Raw genomic sequence first — 26,903 nt, forward strand, 5'->3', positions numbered from 1 at the left:
GTATGGCCACCGATGTCATCCGCAAGAACACTGGAACGGCACCACGCGCGGTAAATTGCATCCAGCACATGGGTGTAACAAATGCGAAACGCTCTTCACCTTGAAATTGACGATTTCGGTGAGCGTGGTATGTACTAATGCTCTGCATAGATAGATTATGCACTTAAAGCAGTGCAATTTCTTGTTCAATTGGGCGTATGGGTTTCAGCCACCACCCCAACCCCCAACTTGGACTCCCCCCTCCCAACTGTTGAATGAAAGAGGGCGAAATATCGGGAGAAATCTGTTGCCATGTGTCGGGGTAGTTTGGGTCATTTTTACTGTTCAGCCCCCCCCCCCCCTTAACCCCCATTCCTCTAACTCTTTTGTGAATCTACGCTCCTGACTTAAAGGCCCTTCCTCTATTTTATTGTTGGTCCTTGCAAAGAAGATGACTTAGACTTTATGCTTTGCTTTAAATCCCTATAACTGTGAGCAATTTTGCAGTTCGAAGAGCCGGTTCAGCAATGCGAAGACGACTGGGTAAAATTATGCACACTACACCGTATTTTTCAACGGCTGTTTGGAACAAAAGAAAACAAACAAAAAACAGTGAAGTGACCACACTTGCGATTGCTGGTTGCTAGTCTCTGGGGATGTAGATACACATGTTGAAAGACCAGGACTAAGGCGGCATTTACTTGGCAGTACACTTATAGCGAATCTTAACGTTACGTGCGGGATGAGCGGACGTCGAAATGTGGGCACGAAGTCAGTAATGTCTCACCTACAGATCGACACCGAGCCCAATAAACCCCGCTCATCTCCGGCCTGGACCAGTTGTGTGAAGTTCATGGTCAGAGTCCATGAGCCACGTCCTCTGACCGGTGGCGCCCCTCTCTTCCAGACGGCGTCCTCCCTCCCTCTCTCCCGGCCGGCCGGGCGCAGGTCCCTCCGTCCGCCCGTCTCTCCGAGCGCCCGGCGTGCGGCCCGGTGCCGGCGGCGGCGGAGGCTGCGCGGTCGCGCGGTCACTGACCCCGGCCTCGGCCGACGCGGCTCGGCCAGCCCCGGCAGACGTGTCCCGGCCGCCGCACGGGTCCACCATGTTCACGAGAGCCGACGACTACGGCCGCGCCAAGAAGACGGACGCCCGCCGACAAGAGACTCGCAGTGTGCTCTCGCTATCGACGGCCGGCTTCTGCGTGGCCTGCCTCGTCTTCCTGCTCTTCGTGTACGATGGGAGTCAGCCGAAGGCGGCGCGCGCGCGCAAGAGCGGCGTTCAGTTGGACGAGGACGGGTTCGAGATCTGCCACGTGCCGGCCATCCAGCGGCCGGAGGAGTTCTTCGACGACATCGAGACGGTGACGGCCGACTGTCGGAGCATGGTGCAGCTGGGCAAGACGGCCGTCAGCGAGGTGCTGCACGGGGAGTGGGGCACCGCCACCAAGTGCAACGAGACGGCCGCCCACTTCCAGTGGATCTGCCTGGACAAACGGTGAGCGCGCGCGCGGTGGAGTGGTCACCGCTCGCGTGGGAGCTGGGAGGGAATATGCCGACTGATCAGGCTCGGGCCAGCCCAGTGAATAAGACATGCGGAAGAGGTGGACAGTCTTTAGTTAGCCCTCCACAAAATGGAGGAGCGAGCCTCTGGCCAGGACGCAGCCTGTCAACTGTCATATGTGTGTCGTAAGATTGCCTTGTCTGACTCGCCACCGAAACTAAACGAATCTCGCACGTCAACTTGTGGTAAATCGTCGACTGCGGTGTTCGAAATGACGGATCAAGATCTTGTGAACTTGTATTGCATCCAGCAGCTAACGGTTCTTGCAAAACTTGCTCGCTTCTGCTGTCAGCTCATTTCGTTTTTAGTTTAGGGTATGGGTGTGACAGCGTCTCTGAGATTGAGAGGACAAATTAGCGCTGGTGGGAGGCAAACTGAAGTCCGGAAAAAGCAACCTAACCTGAAAATGTTCTTTGAATGGGCAAAACCTGAGAAATATGCATTTATGGGCAAACTTGGGGGGACAAAGTCATTTCGTGAGTATCTGGCACAATTTATGTACTTTCCTGCCGTTTCATGACAAGCTGTCACTCCCTCTCAATTCATAAAACAGATCCATGCTGGCTCTGACGCCAGTAAGCACACAGCGTCTTATCCGGGAACAGAGGAATGAAATCGCTGAATTTCGCCGCGCGCTGGCTTGTTTAACTTTCAACCGTTTAGTGCAATCCTGGCGAAAACACATATGGCTGTATTCAGCCAGCAATTGGTTGGTTTCAGTCTGAAAAGTGCTTGATTTCGTCACTTAAGTGCTGCATATGAAACGGAATCAGAAACAATCAAGGTTAAAGTCACCGATAACACTGCATCTCAAAACTACGGCGTTAACATTGTGGGGCGCTTTTTGCTCTCGTTAACAACTACGCGCTTGGTCCACCGCGTTTGGCATGACCGGGCATGTCGTTGCACGCTACAGCATTTGCGTGACACCGGCATTAGAGCTGAGGAATCCTTCATTTTGTCTTCCAACGCTATGAGTAGGAGGATTCGGATATGGATTCGAATTAGATGTTTTGATACGTTTGGATAGATTCAAAACTTTGATCGAGATGTCAAACTAATGTTACGTATGATGAAGAGAACGGCCGACTGAGACCGATGCACAACCGGCATAGACGTGTGAAAATCAGCCTATATGAAGGGAATGTGAAGCTGGATCACAGTTTACATACTTAGATGCATATTTTAATGACGACCTGCATAATTTGGTGTCGTTTTTAGGATCGGAATCTTGATTTTTAAGGTCGAAGTTCTCGTCCGTAGAATCTGGGGATCCGCGATGTTTGAATTTATTCGAATCCATTCGAATGCACCAATCCGAATCCTCAGCTCTGATATACATCCATGCGTGTCAACGTGCATTTGTCATGGATGACAATGCATGCTCCGTGACTTCTCTATGGATTTTGGTAAGTTTTGTCTTCTTTTGCATTTAACCGTCTTGGAGTGAAGCATGTGTTGGCTCCACTTTACACCAAATCAACGCTAGGCGTCAAACACCTGTCAAACAGCATAGACAAAAACATCAGTTGGTGCTGGTCTGCGCACCGTTCGGAGCAAAGCTACAGTCGGTAACAGCAAGCGTAGCTTTACTAACAAGTAACTAGCGTTTATCTTCCCACTCAGTATTGAAGTCGCCATTCTCCGCCATGCCATATCGTCACCAATTCCGCAACGCTGTGCTGCGTGGTTCAAACCCCGCGGCACCCGACGCTGTGCTGTGTGGTTCAACCCACGCGGCACCCGACGCTGTGCTGTGTGGTTCAACCCACGCGGCACCCGACGCTGTGCTGTGTGGTTCAACTCACGCGGCACCCGATGCTGTGCTGAGTGATCTAACCCACGCGGCGCCCGACGCCGTGCTGCGTGGTTTAAGCACTTGACGCTGTGCTGTGTGGTTCAACCCCGCGGCACCCGACGCTGTGCTGTGTGGTTCAACCCCCGCGGCACCCGACGCCGTGCTGCGTGGTTCAAACCCCGCGGCACCCGACGCTGTGCTGTGTGGTTCAACCCCCGCGGCACCCGACGCCGTGCTGTGTGGTTCAAACTCCGCGGCACCCGACGCTGTGCTGTGTGGTTCAACCCGCGCGGCACCCGACGCTGTGCTGTGTGGTTCAACCCGCGCGGCACCCGACGCTGTGCTGTGTGGTTCAACCCACGCGGCACCCGACGCTGTACTGTGTGGTTTAACCCCCGCGACAGCCGACCACTGGCCGACGCTGGCGCAGTGTCACCCTCGTCTCGCTGGTGTTGGCAGGCTGAAGATCACGCCGGGCAGCTGCCTGACCTACTCCATCGGGGTCGACAAAAGCTTCACGTTCGAGACGGACATGGAGCGGCTCGGGTGCGAGGTGTACGCGTTCGACACCCTGGATCAGGTCGACGATCACCAGCGCTCCGATCGCATCTGGTTCCAGAACATCCGCGTCGGCCTCAATTCGTTCGACGCGCTCCGCCAGGGCAACACCGTGGAGCGCGCTAGGAACTTGCACCAGGTGGTGGAGAGTCTCGGTAAGAGGCGACGGCACGCGCAGGATGGGGAGAGGACTCGCGGAAATGCGACGGACCTGTCCCCGGGCTGAGCGACTGGCAGCAACGCGCCGCTATTGGGACACTTATTGACGTGCGGGGATATGTGGATGGGCCGACTGACGTGAGGGTAACTTACGACTCGCAATGATGGGCTCTGATGTGAATAGCCCACTTTACTTTGAGATGAGGGTCGAATTCGAGGAGAAACCCGCTTTTTATGCATTTGAAGGGAAGGTCTAGTCATTTTTTCCGGCTCACCCTGAACTTATTTTGCGGATCAAAACACCTGTCCTGGTTTCAGACAACAAACGCCAAAATTAGTCATTCACATTTTGCGTAATATGCTTCAATACAAGCCTGGACAGGGCTTAGCTCCGCAAAATGAGAAGAGTGGGTGGCTAAGCAATGAAAAATGACACCCTTCAAAATACAGCAACAGATGATTTTCTCCTCGGATTTGGCTCATGTTTAGTTCAGAGCTGGGGAAGACTGTTGCCAAAGTTGGGGGAGGGGGGGGGGGGGCTGGAGTCCCCCCTCCCCCCATCTGAAAGGGAAACTGCAACCATGAACTTTGGTGGCACGCTGTATTGCCATGGCCCCTCAAAGGGCATCCAAGAAGATTGATATAAATAACGTTGCGCGCTTTTACATGTTTTATGCCGCACAGGTTTCTCACGCATGGCAGCCCGATCTGATGGACGCATTGGTCCGAATGATCAGCAGGTTTTCGGTTGGACCCAAGCGGCTCTGCCGGTGAGATCCCTTCCGTGCCATCTCTGACCTGGCCGTCCTGCCTCCGCAGGCCACAAGCACCGCACCATCGACGTGCTGAAACTGGACATACGCGACCACGAGTGGGAGGCGCTCGACGAGTTCGTGCGCTCCGAGGTGCTGGACCAGGTTAAGCAGCTGGTGATCACGCTCAACTTTAACCGGCCGATCAACTCGGAGCACCCGCACATGCTGATGGAGCAGCTGCTGACCTACTACCAGCTGCTGCGCATGTTGGACTGCGATGGCTTCCGTGTGTTCTCGTCCAAGGGCCGAGGCGAGCCGGTGCGCGCACACGGCATGAAGCGACACTTCTACCCCGAGTACGAGATCTCTTACGTTAACACCAACTTCTACCACTGAGTGCACTTCCGGCTACGGCGTCTCCTCCTGCCCGTGACTACAGTCACTGAGGCTGGATGCTGCCTCGGCCGTCCGGGTCCGGCTGTCGGTCGTCTGACCGTTGAACTCAACCCCCACCGTCGCAAACCGCAACGGGTTCGGGACGGACAGAAGCTCGCGGCTCACGGTCGCCCCTTCGCACTGTTTCGCCTCGCACCGGTGGATGATGACACGTCGTCTGTTTCTGGCCCGCCATGGGGCTGGGCTCTGACGTCTCAGTCCACCGCACCCCGCAGTGGCCGCAGTTGGGATTGTTAACACCGAGCCGTGGTAACTCGAACTCGACGGTCAGTCTGAGCAGCGGAAGTGGTTCGTGAAGCGAGCGAGGGAACGCGTGCATAAGTGCAGACGAGAATAATGGGCTAAAAAGGTGTGGCCGGTGTGGACCGAAACGGGTTTATTAGACGGCCATGTGGTTTTGTGTTTCATTTGTTCTGTGCCATGTAATCAAACGAAAGAGTAGAAATCATTAAACTCGTAAATAAATATCCAGAGCAATGGGGAACTGTACGTTACGGACACTAAGCTTCCCTGCCGTATCACCCGGCATTGGGCTTATGCTCGCGCCGGATGTGTAGTTGGAGACCTGCGGAGGTCCACGAGTGTCGAGGTTTCGATTTGTGTTCTTTTCGTGGGTCACTGCCCCCCCCCCCCTCCCCATGTACATTTTGGCCCCCTCAATGATGAGTTTGGCCCTCAGCCTTCTCAAGCCAGAGTACAAACAGGGCATTGCTGAGCTAGCCACAATGCAAAAGCTTTGCGTTCGTACCGTGTTTGCTTAAGCATTTTCTGCTGATTCTTGCATGACGCATGGTTTTGGTAACACGACTAATATGCCTTTATGGCATGTTATTTCATCATGATACGATGCGATGCGTCATCAGAAATTGAAAACAAATCGGTCAAATGTTGGCAGTCAAATGCGTGAAAAAATTAGCCCAACGTTCGAAAGAAGCTTTGAAGTGCGCCGACCTACAATTCGACGTAACTATTCGATGGCATAGTTCGAAAACTTTACGATGTACACCAGTCGAACCTGTAGCGGTAGTCATCTGACAATGACCGCTAAAACAGCACTAGCCGTGTCGAACATGCCTAACGCGTGTGCTGCCTTGCAGCCTGCAGCCCGCCTTACGGCTACCAGACGGCGATTTTCGTGGCAGCCTTTAGTAGTCGCGCACATCAACTTACCCTCTTCACTCTCAAAGCTGCACACGTCTAACAACGTCTGAAGCCACGTAGCATCAACCCTGCATCGATCACCGAAACCTGGCTTCGTCGGTATCTGGCACAGTGACCCTAGTTCGGCTTATCGGACCCCTGGTCGAAACGGGGCGTGTAGCATTACGTTTGGTACTGCCGTTTTACCCTTGTTAGGCATTCTGGGCCTCTGACCAGCAGAGGACCTCCAATATTGCGGGTCCCCTATTTCGGGTCTTCCTAGATCCAATATTGCAGGTCCCCGAGCAGTGCAACAGGTCTTCTGAGTGAGCTTCGTAGGCTCCGGTCTTGCCTCTCCTGTCAAATGGGCCCCAGGGTCAAGGTCGACACGGAACGGACTTTTCGGTATTGGAGGTCTCTGACTGACATTCCGGGCCTCATTCTTTCAAGGATTCCGGATCAGCCCAAGGGGCCCTCTGACTGGCATTTGAGGGCCCAGCTCTACCGCCCGGATCCCATAGTTCAATCGGGTCCTTGGTCACGGTCCACAGGAGTCCTTGGTGGGCTGTTCGGGACCCAGAGAGGGTCATGTACTTCTGTCGCCCACTTGCGTGCGCCCAGATTGTGGGCTCTTAGAACTTGCTTTTTCGTTAAAAATATAATTGTGGTGGTCCATGGCAGTGTGTATTTGTTAAGATATAGATTGTATGGCTCAAAAGAAACGCTCAAATGATCTTTTTGCCGTGGGCCGATCCAGGATTTCGTAAAGGATGAGACGAGGGAATTACGGTGTTGCTGGAGTGCGGTACTCCGCAAATATTATTTTGCACACATTTAAGCACTGATAGGATATTGAGCCTTTTTAGAATACAGATTATGGAGTCCGAGATAGTGCAAATGTGGGTACACTGAAAACTAGGGGCAGCGTGCATGCATGTTTTTGGCGAAGTGCCGATCAAAAGAATGTTTCGGATGGAATCAATCAACACGGACCAAGTCATATCATTAAGTGCGGCAGCATCCGTGGACGCAGTTGCAGCGGCGGCAAAGGAGACAGAAGCGCCACCGGGTGGCGTGGGGGAGACGAGCCACTCAGTTGCATCCGTTGAGGAGCCGGCGGGGAGTGGGTGGCGGCAGCGGCTCAGCTGCTGACGACAGGTTCACTATGTCACCGCCAGGGGCACACCTGGTGCCACGAGGCGGTCAGCTTGGTCGCGGCCTGCAGATCCATATGGCCGTGGCGGAAGCATGGCTGACGCGTCACGTGGGAGGCGTGCGTTTTGAGGCTTGTCAGCTGCATGTCCTCTCGACGACCGATCCCTTTGCTTAGTCTCTTCATCCCTCAAAATTTGTGGGGAGTGCTGCTGATGCTGTACAATGAGTTCAAACGAAAATGAAACCTAAAGTGATTAATTCCATCCAACGAGTATCACTTCTCCAATCACTTAACACGTGGCTCCTGACTTCGTAATGTCAATCACCGCCATATTGCGCTGCGCTCAACCCCTCTTTAGTCTAGCTGTGCCAACAACATTCCGTGAAAGTCAGGCATTGACTCTGTTTCAATGGACAGAAATATAGGAATGGCTTGCCAGTCGAAAAGAGTTATGGATGCTCATCGTGTCAGTCAAGATACTAAGGTGGCGCGTCAGGGGTTCGACGCGATGTTGGTTTTCGGCGATATATTCGATATTCCCGTTGGCCAGCAATGCATCATGTATGTCAGTTCCTCAAAACTGACCAGCATGGGTCGCCCCCGGGTGGGCTCGAACCACCAACCTTTCGGTTAACAGCCGAACGCGCTAACCAATTGCGCCACGGAGGCCTGTAATATCCCATATCCGACTAAAATCAGTGTGGTTGTATCACACCTGTTCATCTCTTTATGTCGATTCAACGTGATAATGCATCTCCTGATCCTGTCACAGCAGCGGGCAGCGAGTCCTTGCTCAACTTGTGACTGGACGCGCAATCCCTCAAACGCTCTGACCGCAGTACCGTCTCCCAGTCCAGAATCTCTCAAACCCTGATGTTTCATGCAGGACCTGGTCGGTTGTTTGCATGCCTCAGGCCCGGAGGCGTCACTTTATGTACTTTCAGAGGTTTGAAAGCCCCCCCCCCCCCCGCCCTCGTAATGCTGACTTGAGTCCTCCTAATGCTTAGAGGAGCATCAAGTGGAAAGAAGAAAAGAGTTGAAAAAAATGACGGCGTAGCATTTTTAAGCCATTATTTAGAAGGACGGTCATGCACGTTACAGGTAACAGAGGTTTGCCACCATTCACTACAAAGATGCCTGTGCGAATGGTCCGGAGCTGATCCATCAACACGGCCCAAGTCATGGCATTTAGTGCGGCAGTATCCACGTACGCGTCTGCAGCGGCGGCAGCAGAGGCAGAAGCGCCGTCGGGTGGCGCGATGGAGACGAGCCACTCCGTTGTATTTACGCTCACAAATTGTATGTACATGCGAATTCAAATCGTATGTACCTTCACCTGCAAAGTCATAAGGTCCTGTCGCATGAGGCTATCTCCTGGTTAGTCCTTAGTCAGTCAGTGCAAATGTGGATGCACTAAAAACTCGGGGAAGTGTGTTTGCATGTTTTTGGAGAAGTGGCCGATCATGGAATGTTCCGGGTGAAATCATTAAACACGGTCCAGGCCATATCATTAAGTGCGGCAGAATCCGTGGACGCAGATGTAGCGACAGCAGCACAGGTAGAAGTGTCCCCGGGCGGCGCGAGGGAAGCGTGCCACTGCGATGAATCCGTTGGGGAGTCGGCGGGGAGGGGGCGGCGGCGGCGGTTCAGCTGCAGACGACAGGTTCACTATGTCACCGCCAGGGACACGCCCGGAGTCGCGCGGGCAGCTTGGTCCCGGCCTGCAGATCCGCATGGCCGTGGCGGAAGCATGGCTGGCACGTCACGGAGGCGTGCACTGCGATGCCTGTCAGCTGCGTGTTCTCTTGACGGCCGAGCTCTTTGCTTTGTCTCTTTATCCTTCGAAGTTTGTGGGGAGTGCTGCTGATACTGCACAATCAATTCAAACGAAAATGAAACCTGAAGTGATTAGTTCCATCCAACGAATATCACTTTTCCAATCGCTTAACACATGGCTCCTGACTTCGTAATGTCAATCATTCCCATATTGCGCTGCGCTCAACCCCTCTTTAGTCTAGCTGTGCCACAACAGTCCGTGAAAGTCAGGCATTGACTCTGTTTCAATGGACAGAAATATAGGAATGGCTTATGGAAGAGAGTTATGGATGCTCATCGTCTCAATCCAGATACTAAGATGGCGCGTCAGGGGTTCGACGCGATGTTGGTTTTCGGCGATATATTCGATATTCCCGTTGGCCAGCAATGCACCATGCATGTCAGTTCCTCAAAACTGACCGGCATGGGTCGCCCCCGGGTGGGCTCGAACCACCAGCCTTTCGGTTAACGTGTGTCCTGCGTGTCCTCTCGACGACCGATCCCTTTGTTAGTCTTCTTGCCGTTCAATGTTTGTGCGGAGTGCCGCTGACACTATTATATTCCGTTACAAAACAATGCAACCAAAAATGTTGACATCTACCCGACAAATATCAGTTTTTGGATTGCTTAGCACATGGCTCTTGACTTCGCCATGTCCATCGTCTTCGTATTGCGTTACACTCAAGCTGTTAAGCACGGATATGCCAATAATCTGCACTGAAAGTCGGGCATTTAACTTAAGTTAAGATGGACACCAATAGCTATAGGAATGTCTTGCAAGTCGAAAAGAGTTATGGGTGGTCATCATGTCAATCAAGATACTATGAGGGCGGGCGCGTCAGGGATTCGACGCGATGTTGGTTTTCAGCGATGGCGATCGCGATACCGAGCGGTGACGATACTTGCTTTGATCAGCAACGCACTTTGTATGTCAGTTCCTCAAAAGTGACCAGCATGGGTCGCCCCCGGGTGGGCTCGAACCACCAACCTTTCGGTTAACAGCCGAACGCGCTAACCAATTGCGCCACGGAGGCCCGTCATGCGCCAGATCCGACTCAAATCCGTGTGGTTGCATCACACCTGTTCATCTCATCACGTCGATCCCACGGCAAGTGATGACGCATCTCCTGATCCTGCCACAGCAGCGGGCAACGAGTCCTTGCTCAAGTGATAGACGGACGAACAATCCTTTTAACACTCTGATTACAGTACCGTCTTCCTGTCCAGAATATCTCAAATCGCAGTCTTGCATGCAGAACCTCGTCTGTGTTTTTTTTATGCCTCACGCCCGGAGGCGCCACTTCATGTACTTTTAGTGGTCCGACTTCCCCCTCCCCTTCGTCCCGCCAGCGTTCTTAAACAGATGACTTGAGCCGTCCCGATGCACAGGGGAGCATTAAGGGGAACATAAAAGGACTAGAAAAAAATAAATGACAGCGTAAAATTTTTAAGTTCTTATTGAGAAGGAAGACCGTGCATGTTACTGGTAACAGGGGCTTCCAATCCTTCACTACAAAGATGTCTGTGCAAATTTCCCAGAGCAGATTCATCAACACGGCCCAAGTCATATCAGTATGTGCGACAGTATCCACGGACGCGGTTGCAGCGGCGGCAACAGAGGCAGAAGCGCCGCCGGGTGGCGTGAGGGAGACGAGCCACTCCGTTGTATCCGTTGGGGAGTCGGCGGGGAGGGGGCGGCGGCGGCGGCTCAGCTGCAGACGACAGGTACATTATGTCACCGCCAGGGACACGTCCGGAGTCACGCGGCGGTCAGCTTGGTGGCGGCCTGCAAATTCGCATGGCCGTGGCGGAAGCATGGCTGGCACGTCACATGGGAGGCACGCACTGCGATGCCTGTCAGCTGCGTGTTCTCTCGACGACCGATCCCTTTGCTCAGTCTCTCATCGTTCAACGTTTGTTGGGAGTGATGCTGATACTACTACAATCAGTTCAACTGAAAATGCAGCCCAGAATGTTGAATTCCATCCGACAAATGCCATTTGTTCCACTTGCTTAACGCATGGCTCTTGACCTCGCCATGTCCATCGTCTTCGTATTGTGCTGTGCCAAAGCTGCTAAGTACGGTTGTGCGGACTATCTGCCATGAAAGTCGGAACTTTATCTTCTTTAGATGGACAAGCATAGTTCTAGGAACAGCCTGCCTGTCGAGAAGAGTTATGGGTTCCCGTCTTGTCAATTAAGATGCTATGGCGGCGGACGCGTCAGGGATTCCATACGATGTTGGTTTCCGACGCTGGTGATCGCGATACCGAGAGGTGACGATGCTTGCTTTGGTCAGCAACGCACTACGCATATCAGTTCCTTAAAACTGACCAGCATGGGTCGCCCCCGGGTGGGCTCGAACCACCAACCTTTCGGTTAACAGCCGAACGCGCTAACCAATTGCGCCACGGAGGCCGGTGATGCGCCAGATCCGACTCAAATCCGTGTGATCGTATCACACCTGTTCACCTCTTCATATCGATCCCACGGCAAGTGATGACGCATCTCCTGATCCTGCCACAGCAGCGGGCAACGAGTCCTTGCTCAAATGGTGGCTGGACGCGCTATCTCTTTAACGCTCTGACCACAGTACCGTCTTTCTGTTCAGAATCTCTCAAATCGCGGTGTTGCATGCAGGACCTCGTCGGTGTTTTTTCATGTCTTAGGCCCGGAGGCGTCACTTTATGTACTTTTAGTGGTCCGAACCGCCGCCCCCCCCCCCCCCCCCCCGCCCTCTTACATAGATGACTTGACCCCTCCCAATGCTCAGGGGAGCATTAAGGGGAGAATAAAAAGGACTAGAAAACGAAATAATAGCGTAACATTATTAAGTTATTATTGAGAAGGAAGATCATACCTGTCACTGGTACCAGGGGCTTCCCCTCATTCACTACAAAGATCCCCGCGCAAATGTCCCAGAGCAGATTTATGAACACGGCCCAAGTCATATCATTATGTGCGGCAGTATCCACGGACCAAACCGTGATGTTTCATGCAGGACCTGATCGGCTGTTTGCATGCCCCAGGCTCGGAGGTGTCACTTTATGTACTTTTAGATGTTCGAGCCCCCCCCCCCCCCCTATACTCGTAATGCTGACTTGAGCCCTTCTAATGCTCAGAGGAGCACCAAGCGGAAAGAAGAAAAAGAGTTGAAAAATGACAGCGTAGCATTTTTAAGCTATCATTTAGAAGAACGACCATGCCTACCACAGGTAACAGAGGTTTGCCACCATTCATCACAAAGATGCCTGTGCGAATGTTTCGGAGCTGATTTATCAACACTGCCCAAGTCATAGCATTAAGTGCGGCAGTATCCGCGTACGCGTCTGCAGCGGCGGCAACAGAGGCAGAAGTGCCGCCTGGTGGCGCGATGGAGACGAGCCGCTCCGTGGTATTTACGTTCACAAATCTTATGTACATGCGAATTTAAATTGTATGTACATTCACCTGCAATGTCATGACGTCCTATGCGATGAAGCCATGTCCTGATCAGTCCTAAATCAGTGCAAATGTAGATGCCCTAAAAACCCGGGAAACGTGTTTGCATGCTTTTGGCGAAGTGATCGATCACGGAATGTTCCGGATGAAATCAATAAACACGGTCCAGGTCATATCATTAAGTGCGGCAGAACTGCGGACGCGGTTGCAGCGGCAGCAGCACAGGCAGAAGTGCCGCTGGGCGGCGCGAGGGAGGCGTGCCGCTCCGCTGTATCCGTTGGGAAGCCGACGGGGAGGGGGCGGCGGCGGCGGCTCAGCTGCAGACGACAGGTTTACTATGTCACCGCCAGGGACACGCCCGGAGTCATGTGGCAGTCAGCTTGGTCGCAGCTTGCAGATCCGTATGGCCTTGGCAGAAGCATGGCTGGCACGTCACGTGAGAGGCGTACACTGTCATGCTTGTCAGCTGCGTGTCCTCTCGACGACCGACCCCTCTGCTTAGTGTTCTTACCGTTCAAAGTTGTTGAGGAGTGCTGCTGATACTATTATATTCCGTTAAAAAACAATGCAACTTAAAATATTGAAATTCATCCGACATATACCAGTTTATGGATTGCTTAACACACGGCTTTTGACTTCGCCATGACCATCGTCTTCGTATTGCGTTACACCTAAGCTGTTAAGCACGGTTGTGCCAGTAATCTGCGCTGAAAGTCGGGCATTTGACTTAAGCTAAGATGGACACCAACAGCTATAGGAATATCCTGCAAGTCGAAAAGTGTTATGGGTGGTCATCATGTCAATCAAGATACTGTGAGGGCGGTGGCGTCAGGGGTTCAACGCGATGTTGGTTTTCAGCGATGACGATCGCGATACCGATTGGTGACGATACTTACTTTGGTCAGCGATGCACTATGTATGTCAGTTCCTCAAAACTGCCCAGCATGGGTCGCCCCCGGGTGGGCTCGAACCACCAACCTTTCGGTTAACAGCCGAACGCGCTAACCAATTGCGCCACGGAGGCCCGTCATGCGCCAGATCCGACTCAAAACCGTGTGGTCGCATCACACCTGCTCATTTCTTCATGTCGATCCCACGGCAAGTGATGACGCATCTCCTGATCCTGCCACAGCAGCGGGCAACGAATCCTTGCTCAAGTGATGGACGGACGCACAATTCCTTTCACACTCTGACTACAGTACCGTCTTCCTGTCCAGAATCTCTCAAATCGCAGATTTGCACGCAGAACCTTGTCGGTGTTTTTTTATGCCTCACGCCCGGAGGCGTCACTTCATGTACTTTTAGTGGTCCGACACCCTTCCCCCCCCCCCCCCCCCAGCCCTCTTATACAGATGACTTGGGCCCTCCCAATGCTCAGGGAGCATTAAGGGGAAAATAAAAAGACTAGAAAAAAGAGATGACAGCGTAAAATTTTTCAGTTCTTATTGAGAAGGACGACCGTGCATGTTACTGGTAACAGGGGCTTCCCATCATTCACTACAAAGATGTATGTGCAAATTTCCCGAAGCAGATTCATCAACACGGCCCAAGTCATATCATTATGAGCGGCAGTATCCACGGACGCGGTTGCAGGGGAGGCAACAGAGGCAGAAGCGCCGCCGGGGGGCGTGAGGGAGTCAGGTCGCTCCGTTGTATTCGTTAAGGAGCCGGCGGGGAGGGGGCGGCAGTCAGCTTGGTCACGGCCTGCAGATCCGCATGGCCGTGACGGAAGCATGGCTGGCACGTCACGTGGGAGGCGTGCGCTGCAATGCTTGTCAGCTGCGTGTCCTCTCAACGACCGGTCCCTTTGCTTAGTCTTTTCATCGTTCAACGTTTGTTGGGTATCCTATTGATACTACTACAATCAGCTCAAATGGAAGTGCAGCCTAAAATGTTGAATTCCATCCGACAAGAACCAATTGTTTCATTCGCGTCATACGTGACTCTTGACTTCGCCATGTCCATTGTCTTCGTATTGCGCTGCGCCTAAGCTGTTAATTGGTAGTAATAAGCTGTATTGGCACGGCTGTGCCAAAAATCTGTCGTGAAAGTCGGGCATTTGCCTTGTTTAGATGGACAAGCATAGTTATAGGACCAGCCTGCCAATCGAGTTATGGGTGCTCGTCGTGTCAATCAAGATACTGTGAGGGCGGGTGCGTCAGGGGTTCCACGCGATGTTGGTTTTTCGACGCACTTGATCACGATACCGATTGGCGACGCTATTCCCGTTGGCCAGCAATGCACCATGCATGTCAGTTCCTCAAAACTGACCAGCATCGGTCGCCCCCAGGTGGGCTCGAACTACCAACCTTTCGGTTAACAGCCGAACGCGCTAACCAATTGCGCCACGGAGGCCCGTGATTTCCAGATCCGACTCAAATCCGTGTAGTTGTATCACACCTGCTCATCTCCTCACGTCGATCCAACGGCAAGTGATGACGCATCTCCTGATTCTGCCACAGCAGCGGGCAACGAGTCCTTGCTCAAGTGATGGACGGACGCACAATCCCTTTAACACTCTGACCGCAGTACCGTCTTCCTGTCCAGAATCTCTCAAACCGTGATGTTTTATGCAGGACCTCGTCGGTTGTTCGCATACCTCAGGCCCGGAGGCGTCATTTTACGTACTTTCAGATGTCCGAGTCCTCCTGCTGTAATGCTGACTTGAGCGCTCCTAATGCTCAGAGGGGCATTAAGCGGAAAGTAGAAAAAAGGGCTGAAAAATGACAGCGCTGCATTTTTAAGCAGTTATTAGAAGGATGGCCATGCATGTTACAGGTAACAGAGGTTTGCCACCCTTCATTGCAAAGTTGTCTGTGTGAATCTTCCGGAGCAAATCCATCAACACGGCCCAAGTCATAGCATTAAGTACGGCAGAACCCGTGGACGCAGATGCAGCGGCAGCAGCACAGGTAGCAGTGTCCCCGGGTGGCGCGAGGGAAGCGTGCCACTGTGAAGAATCCGTTGAAGAGTCGGCGGGGAGGTGGGGGCGGCAGCCGCCCCGCTGTAGACGCCAGTTTCATTATGTCACCGCCAGGGACACGCCCGGAGTCACGCGGCAGTCAGCTTGGTCCCGGCCTGCAGATCCGTATGGCCGTGGCGGAAGCACGGCTGGCACGTCACGTGGGAGGCGTGCACTGCGATGCCTGTCAGCTGCGTGTTCTCTCGACGACCGGTCCCATTTGCTTAGTCTCTTTATCGTTCGAAGTTTTTGCAGAGTGCTGCTGATACTATAACATTCCGTTAAAAATTGCAACCTAAAATATTGAAATCTATCCGACAAATATCAGTTATTGGATTGCTTAGCACATGCCTCTTGACTTCACCATGTCCATCGTCTTCGTATTGCGTCACACCTAAGCTATTAAGCACGGTTGTAGCAATAATCTGCACTGAAAGTCGAGCATTTAACTTAAGCGAAGATGGACACCAATAGCTATAGGAATATCTTGCAAGTCGAAAAGAGTTATGGGTGGTCATCATGTCAATCAAGATACTGTGATGACGGGCGCGTCAGGGATTCGACCCGATGTTGGTTTTCAGCGATGGCGATCGCAATACCGATTGGTGACGATACTAGCTTTGGTCAGCAATGCACTATGTATGTCAGATCCTCAAAACTGACCAGCATGGGTCGCCCCCGGGTGGGCTCGAACCACCAACCTTTCGGTTAACAGCCGAACGCGCTAACCAATTGTGCCACGGAGGCCCGTGATGCGCCAGATCCGACTCAAATCCGTGTGGTTGCATCACACCTGTTCATCTCTTCACGTCGATCCCACGGCAAGTGATGACGTATCTTCTGATCCTGCCACAGCAGCGGGAACGAGTCTTTGCTCAAGTGATGGACGGACGCACAATCCCTTTAACCCCCTACCGCAGAACCGTCTTCCTGTCCAGAATCCCTCAAATAGCGGTGTTTGATGCATGACCTCGTCGGTGTGTTTTCATGTCTCACGCCCGGAGGCGTCACTTCATGCACTTTTGGTGGTCCGACCCCCCCCCCCCCCCGCCTTCCCCCCACCTCCGCCCTCTCATACAGGTGACTTGAGCCCTCCCAATGCTCAGGGGAGCGTTAAGGGAAAATAAAAGGACTAGAAAAAAGAAATGACAGCGTAACATTTCTAAGTTCTTATTGAGAAGGAAGACCGTGCATGGAACGGGTAACAGGGGCTTCCCATCACTCGCTTCAAAGATGTCTGTGCAAATTCCCCGGAGCAGATCCATCAACACGGTCCAAGTCATATCATTATGTGCGGCAGTATCCATGGACGCGGTTGCAACGGCGGCAACAGAGGCAGAAGCGCCGTCGGGTGGCGTGAGGGAGACGGGTCGCTCTGTTGTATCCGTTGAGGAGCCGGCGGGGAGGGGGCGGCGGCGGCTCAGCTGCAGACGACAGGTTCACTATGTCACCGCCAGGGACACGCCCAGTGTCACGCGGCAGTCAGCTTGGTCGCGGCCTGCAAATGCACATGGCCGTGGCGGAAGCACGACTGGCACGTCACGTGGGAGGCGTGCACTGCGATGCCTGTTAGCTGCGTGTTCTCTCGACGACCGGTCACTATGCTTAGTCTCTTTATCGTTCAAAGTTTGTGCGGAGTGCTGCTGATACTCTTACATTCTGTTAAAAAACAATGCAACCTAAAATATTGAAATTCATTAGACAAATATCACTTTACACTTTAGACAAACATGACTTTTCGGATTGCCTAACACATGGTTCTTGACTTCACCATGTCCATCTTCTTTGTATTGCGTGGCACCTAAGCTGTTAAGCACGGTTGTGCCAATAATCTGCGCTGAAAGTCGGGCATTTAACTTGTAAAGATGGACGCCAATAGCTATAGGAATATTCTGCAAGTCGAAAAGAATTATGGGTGGTCATCATGTCAATCAAGATACTGTGAGGGCGGGCGCGTCAGGGATTCGACGCGATGTTGGTTTTCGGCACTGGCGATCGCGATACCGAGCGGTGACGATACTTGCTTTGGTCAGCAACGCACTATGTATATCAGTTCCTCAAAACTGACCAGCATGGGTCGCCCCCGGGTGGGCTCGAACCACCAACCTTTCGGTTAACAGCCGAACGCGCTAACCAATTGCGCCACAGAGGCACGCGATGCGCCAGATCCGACTCAAATCCGTGTGGTTGTGTCACACCTGTTCATCTCTTCACGTCGATCCAACGGCAAGTGATGACACATCTCCTGATCCTGCCACAGCAGCGGGCAACGAGTCCTTGCTCAAGTGATGGACGGACGAGCAATTCCTTTCACACTCTGACTACAGCACCGTCTTCCTGTCCAGAATCTCTCAAATCGTAGTTTGCATGCGGAACCTCGTCGGCGTTTTTTTATGCCTCACGCCCGGAGGCGTCACTTCATGTATGTTTAGTGGTCCAACCCCCTTCCCCCCCCCCCCCCAGCCTTCTTATACAGATGACTTGGGCCCTCCCAATGCTCAGGGAGCATTAAGGGGAAAATAAAAAGACTAGAAAAAAGAGATGACAGCGTAATTTTTTAAAGTTCTTATTGAGAAGGACGACCGTGCATGTTACTGGTAACAGGGGCTTCCCATCACTGACTACAAAGATGTCTGTGCAAATTTCCCGGAGCAGATTCATCAACACGGCCCAAGTCATATCATTATGTGCGGCAGTATCCACGGACGCGGTTGCAGCGGCGGCAACAGAGGCAGAAGCGCCGCCGGGTGGCGTGAGGGAGACGAGCCGCCCGTTGTATCCGTTGGGGAGTCGGCGGGGAGGGGGCGGCGGCAGCGGCTCAGCTGCAGACGACAGATTCATTATGTCACCGCCAGGGACACGCCCAGTGTCACGCGGCAGTCAGCTTGGTCGCAGCCTGCAGATCCGCATGACCGTGGCGGAAGCACGGATGGCACGTTATGTGGGAGGCGTGCACTGCGATGCCTGTTAGCTGCGTGCCCTCTCGACGACCGGTCCCTTTGCTTAGTCTCTTTGTCCTTCAAAGTTTGTGGGGAGTGCTGCTGACACTGTACAATCAGTTCAAACAAAAATGAAACCTAAAGTGATTTACTTCATCCAACTATTATCACTTTTCCAGTCGCTTAACACATGGCTCCTGAATTCGTAATGTCAATCACCGCCATATTGCGTTGCGCTCAAACCCCCTTTAGTGTAGTTGTGCCAACCATATTCCACGAAAGTCAGGCATTGACTCTGTTTCGATGGACAAACACAGTTATAGGAATGGCTTGCCAGTCGAAGAGAGTTATGGATGCTCATCGTCTCAATCCAGATATTAAGGTGGCGCGTCAGGGGTTCGATGCGATGTTGGTTTTCGGCCATATATTTGATATTCCCGTTGGCCAGCAAGGCACCCTGTGTGTCAGTTCCTCAAAATTGACCAACATGGGCAGCCCCCGGGTGGGGGCTGCCCATCCATCGTCTTCGTATTACGTTACACCTAGGCTGTTAAGCACGGTTGTGCCAATAATCTGCGCTGAAAGTCGGGCATTTAAGTTGTTAAGATGGACACCAATAGCTACAGGACTATCCTGCAAGTCGAAAAGAGTTATGGGTGGTCATCATGTCAATCAAGATACTGTGAGGGCGGGCGCGTCAGGGATTCGACGCGATGTTGGTTTTCAGCGATGGCGATCGCAATACCGATTGGTGACGATACTTGCTTTCGTCAGCAATGCATCATGCATGTCAGTTCCTCAAAACTGACCAGCATGGGACGCCCCCGGGTGGGCTCGAACCACCAACCTTTCGGTTAACAGCCGAACGCGCTAACCAATTGCGCCACGGAGGCCCGTGATGCGCCAGATCCGACTCAAAACCGTGTGGTCGCATCACACCTGTTCATCTCTTCACGTCGATCCCACGGCAAGTCATGACGCATCTCCTGATTCTGTCACAGCAGCGGGCAAAGATGGGACTCAAGTGGGGCTCAAAGAGGGGCTCAAGTGATGGACGGACGCACAATCCCTTTAACACTCTGACCGCAGTACCGTCTTCCTGTTCAGAATCTCTCAAACCGTGATGTTTCATGCAGGACCTCGTCGGTTGTTCGCACGCCTCAGGCCCGGAGGCGTCGCTTTACGTACTTTCAGATGTCTGATTCCCCTCTGTTGGAATGCTGACTTGAGCCCTCCTAATGACCAGAGGGGCATTAAGCGAAAATGAGAAAAAGGGTTGAAAAAATGACAGCGTAGCATTTTTAAGCCATTATTTAGAAGGATGGCCCTGCAAGATACAGGTAACAGAGGTTTGCCACCATTCATTACAACGATGCCTGTGCGAATGTTCCGGACCCCATACATCAACACGGCCCAAGTCATAGCATTAAGTGCGGCAGAACACGTGGACGCAGATGCAGCGGCAGCAGCACAGGCAGAAGTGTCGCCGGGCGGCGCGAGGGAGGCGTGCCACCGTGAAGAATCCGTTGAAGAGTCGGCGGGGAGGGGGCGGCGGCAGCGACACCGCTGCGGACGCCAGTTTCATTATGTCACCGCCAGGGACACCCCCGGAGTCACGCAGCAGTCAGCTTGGTGGCGACCTGCAGATCCGTATGGCCGTGGCGGAAGCATGGCTGGCACGTCACGGAGGCGTGCACTGCGATGCCTGTCAGCTGCGTGTTCTCTCGACGACCGGTCCCTTTTGCTTAGTCTCTTTATCGTTTAAAGTTTTTGCAGAGTGCTGCTGATACTACAACATTCCGTTTAAAAAATGCAACCTAAAATATTGAAATCTATCCGACAAATATCAGGTATTGGATTGTTAAACACATGGCTCTTGACTTCGCCATGTCCATCGTCTTCGTATTGCGTTACACCTAAGCCATTAAGCATAGTTGTAGCAATAATCTGCACTGAAAGTCGGGCATTTAACGTAAGTTAAGATGGACACCAATAGCTGTAGGAATATCCTGCAAGTCGAAAAGAGTTATGGGTGGTCATCATGTCAATCAAGATACTGTGAGGGCGGGCGCGTCAGGGATTCGACGCGATGTTGGTTTTCAGCGATGGCGATCGTGATACCGACTGGCGACGACACTTGCTTTGGTCAGCAATGCACTATGTATGTCAGTTCCTCAAAACTAACCAGCATGGGTCGCCCCCGGGTGGGCTCGAACCACCAACCTTTCGGTTAACAGCCGAACGCGCTAACCAATTGCGTCACGGAGGCCCGTGATGCGCAAGATCCGACTCAAATCCGTGTGGTTGCATCACACCTGTTCATCTCTTCACGTCGATCCCACGGCAAGTCATGACGCATCTCCTGATTCTGCCACAGCAGCGGGCAACGAGTCCTTGCTCAAGTGATGGACGGACGCACAATCCCCTCAAAACTCTGACCGCAGTACCGTTTTCCTGTCCAGAATCTCTCAAATCGCAGTGTTGCATGCAGGACCTCGTCAGCGTTTTTTTTTTTCATGCCTCACGCCCGAAGGCGTCACTTCATATACTTTCAGTAGTCCTCCCCCCCTTCCTCCCACCCCTTTCCTCCTCCCTCACCCCCGCCCTCTTATACAGATGACTTGAGCCCTCCCAATGCTCAAAGGAGCATTAAGGGGAAAATAAAAGGACTAGAAAAAAGAAACGACAGCGTAAGATTTTAAGTTCTTATTGAAAAGGAAGACCGTGTATGTAGCTGGTAACAGGGGCTTCCCATCATTCACTACAAAGATGTATGTGCAAATTTCCCGGAGCAGACTCATCAACACGGTCCAAGTCATATCAGTATGTGCGACAGTTTGCATGGACGCGGTTGCAGCAGCGGCAACAGAGGCAGAAGCGCCATCGGGTGGCGTGAGGGAGACGGGTCGCTCCGTTGTATCCGTTGAGGAGCCGGCGGGGAGGGGGCGGCGGCGGCTCAGCTGCAGACGGCAGGTTCACTATGTCACCGCCAGGGACACGCCCGGTGTCACGCGGCGGTCAGCTTGGTCGCGGCCTGCAAATGCGCATGGCCGTGGCGGAAGCATGGCTGACACGTCACGTGGGAGGCCTACACTGCGATGCCTGTCAGTTGCGTGTCCTCTCGACAACCGGTCCCTTTGCTTAGTCCCTTTATCGTTCAAAGTGTGCAGGGAGTGCTGCTGATGCTACTGCAATCAGTTCAAATGAAAATGCAGCCTAAAATGTTGAATTCCATCCGACAAATACCATTTATTTCATTTGTCTAACACATGGCTCTTGACCTCGCCATGTCCATCGTCTTCGTATTGCGCTGCGCCTGAGCTGTTAAGTACGGTTTTGCGGACCATCTGCAGTGAAAGTCGGGCATTTACCTTGTTTAGATGGGCAAGCATAGTTGTAGGAACAAGCTGCCAGTCGAAAAGGGTTGTGGGTTCCCTTAGTGTCAAGCAAGATAATGTGGCGGCAGGCGCGTCAGGTGTTACACACGATGTTGGTATTCGAAGCTGGTGATCACGATTCCGATTGGCGACGATATTCCCGTTGGCCAGCAATGCACCATGCATGTCAGCACCTCAAAACTGACCGGCATGGGACGCCCCCGGGTGGGCTCGAACCACCAACCTTTCGGTTAACAGCCGAACGCGCTAACCAATTGCGCCACGGAGGCCCGTGATATGGCACATCCGACTCAAATCCGTTTGGTTGTATCACACCTGCTCATCTCTTCACGTCGATCCAACGGCAAGTGATGACGCATCTCCTGATTCTGCCACAGCAGCGGGCAACGAGTCCTTGCTGAAGTGATGGACGGACGCGCAATCCCTTTAGCGCTCTGACCGCAGTACCGTCTTCCTGCCCGGAATCTCCCAAATCGTGATGTTTCATGCCGGACCTCGTCGGTTGTTTGCATGTCTCAGACCCGGAGGCGTCACTTTATGTACTTTCAGAGGTTCGAGTCCTCCCCCCCCCCCCCCCTCTTGTAGTGCTGACTTGAGCCATCCTAATGCTCAGAGGAGCATTAAGGGTGAAGTAAAAAAGGAGCAGAAAGGAACAACGTAGCATCTTTAAGTTGTTATTTACACTGAGGAGAATGCATGTTGCACGTAACAAGGGCTAGCCATTATTCACTGAACAGATTGCTGTGCGAATGTTCCGGAGCAGATCCATGAACACGGCGCAAGTCACAGCATTAAGTGCGGCAGTATCCACGGACGCGGCTGCAGCGGCGGCAACAGAGGCAGAAGCGCCGCCGGGAGGCGTGAGGGAAATGAGTTACTCTGTTGCATCCGTTGAAGAGCCGGCGGGGAGGGGGCGACGGCGACGGCTCAGCTGCAGACGACTGCTTTACTATGTCACCACCAGGGACACGCCCGGGGTCACGTGTCAGCTTGGTCGCGGTCTGCAGATCTGTATGGCCGTGGCGGAGGTATGGATGGCACGTCACGTGGGAGGCGCGCACTCTCGACGGCCGGTCCCTTTGCTTAGGCTTTTTATCGTTCAAAGTTTGTGAGGTGTTCAGCCGATACCACTACAGGCGATGTGCCAATCATACGAGTGAAATCGGAATGCAGTCTAAAATGCTGTGTCCCATCCAAATAAAAAGCATGTTTACAATCGTCTAACACATGACTCTTGGCTTGTAAGTACGATTGTGCAGACAGTCTGTGACGAGAGTTTGGCATTGATCTTGTTTATATGGAACAGCTCGGTTATAGGAATGGATTGCCAGTCGAAAAGAGTTATGGGTGCTCGTCGTGTCAATCAAGATACTATGGCGGCGGGCGCATCAGGGATTCGACGCGATGTTGCTTTTCAGCGCCGTTGATCACGATACCGATTGGCGGTGACATTCCCGCTGTAGAGAAATGCACCATGCATGTCAGCTCCTCAAACTGACCGGCATGGGTCGCCCCCGGGTGGGCTCGAACCACCAACCTTTCGGTTAACAACCGAACGCGCTGGAACTCTCCTGGAAACGGTAGGTCCCTATGGGCCTCAAGCCGCGGTGAGAGTGATGATTGCGGGGCATTGATGGTAGATCTTGGATTAGTACTATGGACCTACAAATCCTGACTGAAGATTGATCTTCAGAAAGCGCATATCTACCGTCTCCTGGCGCTACGTCCATGTGTGCCGTTCAGCTGCCCTTCAGGGTACAATTTTACCCGACTGCACGGCTCATGACCTTTGCTTTCTGTGTTGGATTAGCGGCCACGGATCAGCTGGTATTTCTACCACTCTGCTCAGCATTTGTTGTGATCAAGGGTTGTGATTACTAAGTGTACACGTGGCAGCTTGGCTTGGGGGCGATTGTCGCAGTATTCATAAGATGATCTGCTATTGCTCCAACGTCCTGAAATTCGCTGCAAAGAATAATTTGACGACGTTCTTTCTAAAATTCGCTTCATCTCTGCATAAATGAGTGAATACCTAGGTGGGTAGATACCAAGCCAGTTAGCCGCTACACACCAGCAAAGGTTACAGGCAGGGTGTTATTTGCACCAGCGTGAGGGACCTGGCCTTGGAAATGTTCACTTGCCTCCACACCCTACGTTGATTTGGGGCTACCAACAGGCTAAATTGTTGTTGACATATTTCACAAATGATGGGTGCATGAGGCGAAAGTTTCGAAATGTCACCACTAAGTTACCTTCCTTAAACATCAGTTCGTGGAAATATTACCATAAAGCGACCTTCTTTGAACATCAATTGATGCTGCACTACCCAGCCAACTTTGCTTGAATTATGCCACGATAAATCGCTTTATAAAAGGCAGTGAGTGTATACCTACCTTCTATGTACTGACCCGACCTACGACTGAACAGCATATGTACTCATGGCATAGGATCTCATAACATTGCAGGTGAATGTACATACAATTTGTAAACGTAAATGCAGCGGAGTGACTCGTCTCCCTCACGCCAACCGGCGGTGCTTCTACCTCCGCTGCCGCCGTTGCAACCGCGTCCACGGATACTGGGGCACATAATGCTTTTATTTGGGCCGTGTTGATGGAATTGTTCCGAGACCTTCGCACAGGCATCTTTGTAGTGAATAATGGCAAGCCTTTCCTACCTGCAACATGCATGGTCTTCCTTCTTAAAATAACTTTGAAATACTACGCTGTCATTTCTTTTTCTACTCCTTTTTCTCCTTCCCTTTAACGCTCCTCTGAACATTAGGAGAGCTCAAGCCAGCACTACGAGGGGGAGGGGGCTCGAACTTCTTGAAGTATATCAAGTGACGCCTCCGGGCCCGAAACATACAAACAACCGACGAGATCCTGCATGAAACATCACGATTTGAGAGATTCTGGACGGGAAGACGGTACTGCGGTCAGAGTGTTAAAGGCATCGCGCGTCCAGCGACCACTTGAGCAAGGACTCGTTGCCCGCTACTGTGGCAGGATCAGGAGATGCATCATCACTTGCCGTGGGATCGACGTGAAGAGATGACCATGTGTGATACGATCACATGGATTTGAGTCGGATCTGGCATATCACGGGCCTCCGTGGCGCAATTGGTTAGCGCGTTCGGCTGTTACCCGAAAGGTTGGTGGTTCGAGCCCACCCGGGGGCGGCCCACGCTGTGCAGTTTTAAGAAGCTGACACGCATGGTGCATTGCTGGCCGATGGGAAGGTCGTCGCCAATCGGTATCGTGATCGCCATCGCTGAAAATCAACATCGCGTCGAACCCCTGACGCGCCCGCCGCCATAGTATCTTGATTGGCATGACGAGCACCCAACTCATTTCAACTGGCAAGCCATTTATTTAACTATGCTTGTTCATGTAAACAGGGCCAATGCCCGCCTTTCGCCGCAGATTATTAGCACAACCAGGCTAAGGAGGGGTTGAGTGCAATGCAATATGGCGACGATCGACATGTGAAGTCAAGAGCCATGCATTAAGCAATTCGAAAAGAGATATTTGTTAGATGAAATTCAACATTTTAAGCTTCTCTTTAATTTGAACCAAGTGTATTAGTATCAGCAGCACTCTCACACACTTTGAACGATAAGAAGACTAACAAAGGGACCGGTCGTCGAGAGGACACGCAGCTGACAGGCATCGCAGTGCGTGCCTCCCACGTGACGTGCCAGCCATGCTTCCGCCACGGCCATGCGGATCTGCAGGCTGCGACCAAGCTGACTGCCGCGTGACTCCGGGCATGTCCCTGGCGGTGACATAATGAACCTGTGGTCTGCAGCTGCGCCGCCGCCGCTGCCCCCTCCCCACCGGCTCTTCAACGGATACAACGGAGCGGCCCGTCTCACTCACGCCACCCGGCGGCGCTTCTGCCTCTGTTGCCGCCGCTGCAACCGCGTCCGTGGATACTGTCGCACATACTGATATGACTTGGGCCGTGTTGATGAATCTGCTCTGGGAAATTTGCACAGACATCTTTGTAGTGAAGGATTGGAAGCCCCTGTTACCAGTAACATGCACGGTCTTCCTTCTCAATAAGAACTTAAAAATTTTACGCTGTCATTTATTTTTTTCTAGTCCTTTTATGTTCCCCTTAATGCTCCCCTGTGCATCGGGACGGCTCAAGTCATCTGTTTAAGAACGCTGGCGGGACGAAGGGGAGGGGGAAGTCGGACCACTAAAAGTACATGAAGTGGCGCCTCCGGGCGTGAGGCATAAAAAAAACACAGACGAGGTTCTGCATGCAAGACTGCGATTTGAGATATTCTGGACAGGAAGACGGTACTGTAATCAGAGTGTTAAAAGGATTGTTCGTCCGTCTATCACTTGAGCAAGGACTCGTTGCCCGCTGCTGTGGCAGGATCAGGAGATGCGTCATCACTTGCCGTGGGATCGACATGAAGAAATGAGCAGGTGTGATGCGACCACACGGTTTTGAGTCGGATCTGGCGCATGACGGGCCTCCGTGGCGCAATTGGTTAGCGCGTTCGGCTGTTAACCGAAAGGTTGGTGGTTCGAGCCCACCCGGGGGCGACCCATGCTGGTCAGTTTTGAGGAACTGACATACATGGTGCATTGCTGGTCAACGGGAATATCGTCGCCAATCGGAATCGTGATCGCCATCGCTGAAAATCAACATGGCGTCGAACCCCTGACGCGCCCGCCGTCACAGTATCTTGCTTGACATGATGACCACTCATAACTCTTTTCGACTGGCAGACCATTCCTATAAATATGCTTGCTCATCTAAATAAGTT

General features: G+C 52.6%; 1 protein-coding gene and 12 non-coding genes across 13 annotated transcripts; 3 read left to right on the plus strand and 10 right to left on the minus strand.

Annotated features, from left to right (window-relative positions):
• The first annotated feature begins 1,036 nt into the window (after positions 1–1,036).
• LOC119103587 (methyltransferase-like protein 24) lies at positions 1,037–5,718 on the plus strand. The gene is made up of 3 exons (XM_037227174.1): positions 1,037–1,474; positions 3,798–4,051; positions 4,875–5,718. The coding sequence occupies exons 1-3, from the start codon at positions 1,083–1,085 to the stop codon at positions 5,204–5,206; spliced, it is 978 nt and encodes a 325-aa protein (XP_037083069.1). The 5' UTR covers positions 1,037–1,082; the 3' UTR covers positions 5,207–5,718.
• A 2,439-nt stretch (positions 5,719–8,157) lies between these two features.
• TRNAN-GUU (transfer RNA asparagine (anticodon GUU)) lies at positions 8,158–8,231 on the minus strand. Its single transcript has one exon. It is a non-coding gene; the product is annotated as a tRNA-Asn (tRNA).
• Positions 8,232–10,337: 2,106 nt separating this feature from the next.
• TRNAN-GUU (transfer RNA asparagine (anticodon GUU)) lies at positions 10,338–10,411 on the minus strand. Its single transcript has one exon. It is a non-coding gene; the product is annotated as a tRNA-Asn (tRNA).
• Positions 10,412–11,721: 1,310 nt separating this feature from the next.
• Positions 11,722–11,795, minus strand: TRNAN-GUU (transfer RNA asparagine (anticodon GUU)). The gene has a single exon. It is a non-coding gene; the product is annotated as a tRNA-Asn (tRNA).
• Positions 11,796–13,768: 1,973 nt separating this feature from the next.
• On the minus strand, positions 13,769–13,842 carry TRNAN-GUU (transfer RNA asparagine (anticodon GUU)). The gene has a single exon. It is a non-coding gene; the product is annotated as a tRNA-Asn (tRNA).
• Positions 13,843–15,099: 1,257 nt separating this feature from the next.
• Positions 15,100–15,173, minus strand: TRNAN-GUU (transfer RNA asparagine (anticodon GUU)). Its single transcript has one exon. It is a non-coding gene; the product is annotated as a tRNA-Asn (tRNA).
• Positions 15,174–16,453: 1,280 nt separating this feature from the next.
• On the minus strand, positions 16,454–16,527 carry TRNAN-GUU (transfer RNA asparagine (anticodon GUU)). The gene has a single exon. It is a non-coding gene; the product is annotated as a tRNA-Asn (tRNA).
• A 1,331-nt stretch (positions 16,528–17,858) lies between these two features.
• TRNAN-GUU (transfer RNA asparagine (anticodon GUU)) lies at positions 17,859–17,932 on the minus strand. Its single transcript has one exon. It is a non-coding gene; the product is annotated as a tRNA-Asn (tRNA).
• Positions 17,933–19,538: 1,606 nt separating this feature from the next.
• Positions 19,539–19,612, minus strand: TRNAN-GUU (transfer RNA asparagine (anticodon GUU)). The gene has a single exon. It is a non-coding gene; the product is annotated as a tRNA-Asn (tRNA).
• Positions 19,613–20,914: 1,302 nt separating this feature from the next.
• TRNAN-GUU (transfer RNA asparagine (anticodon GUU)) lies at positions 20,915–20,988 on the minus strand. Its single transcript has one exon. It is a non-coding gene; the product is annotated as a tRNA-Asn (tRNA).
• Positions 20,989–22,312: 1,324 nt separating this feature from the next.
• Positions 22,313–22,386, minus strand: TRNAN-GUU (transfer RNA asparagine (anticodon GUU)). The gene has a single exon. It is a non-coding gene; the product is annotated as a tRNA-Asn (tRNA).
• Positions 22,387–25,224: 2,838 nt separating this feature from the next.
• On the plus strand, positions 25,225–25,298 carry TRNAN-GUU (transfer RNA asparagine (anticodon GUU)). Its single transcript has one exon. It is a non-coding gene; the product is annotated as a tRNA-Asn (tRNA).
• A 1,307-nt stretch (positions 25,299–26,605) lies between these two features.
• TRNAN-GUU (transfer RNA asparagine (anticodon GUU)) lies at positions 26,606–26,679 on the plus strand. Its single transcript has one exon. It is a non-coding gene; the product is annotated as a tRNA-Asn (tRNA).
• The last annotated feature ends 224 nt before the right edge of the window (positions 26,680–26,903 follow it).

This window comes from Pollicipes pollicipes, unplaced genomic scaffold, assembly GCF_011947565.3.
Source record: "Pollicipes pollicipes isolate AB1234 unplaced genomic scaffold, Ppol_2.1 Scaffold_5724;HRSCAF=6776_pilon_pilon_pilon, whole genome shotgun sequence".
NCBI lineage: Eukaryota > Metazoa > Arthropoda > Thecostraca > Pollicipedomorpha > Pollicipedidae > Pollicipes > Pollicipes pollicipes.

Coding starts and splice junctions, on each gene's coding strand:
- LOC119103587 (XM_037227174.1), top strand. CDS start 1,083: ATGTTCACGAGAGCCGACGACTACGGCCGCGCCAAGAAGACGGACGCC. Junction 1,475..3,797: donor TGGATCTGCCTGGACAAACG/GTGAGCGCGCGC, acceptor TGGTGTTGGCAG/GCTGAAGATCACGCCGGGCA. Junction 4,052..4,874: donor CCAGGTGGTGGAGAGTCTCG/GTAAGAGGCGAC, acceptor CTGCCTCCGCAG/GCCACAAGCACCGCACCATC.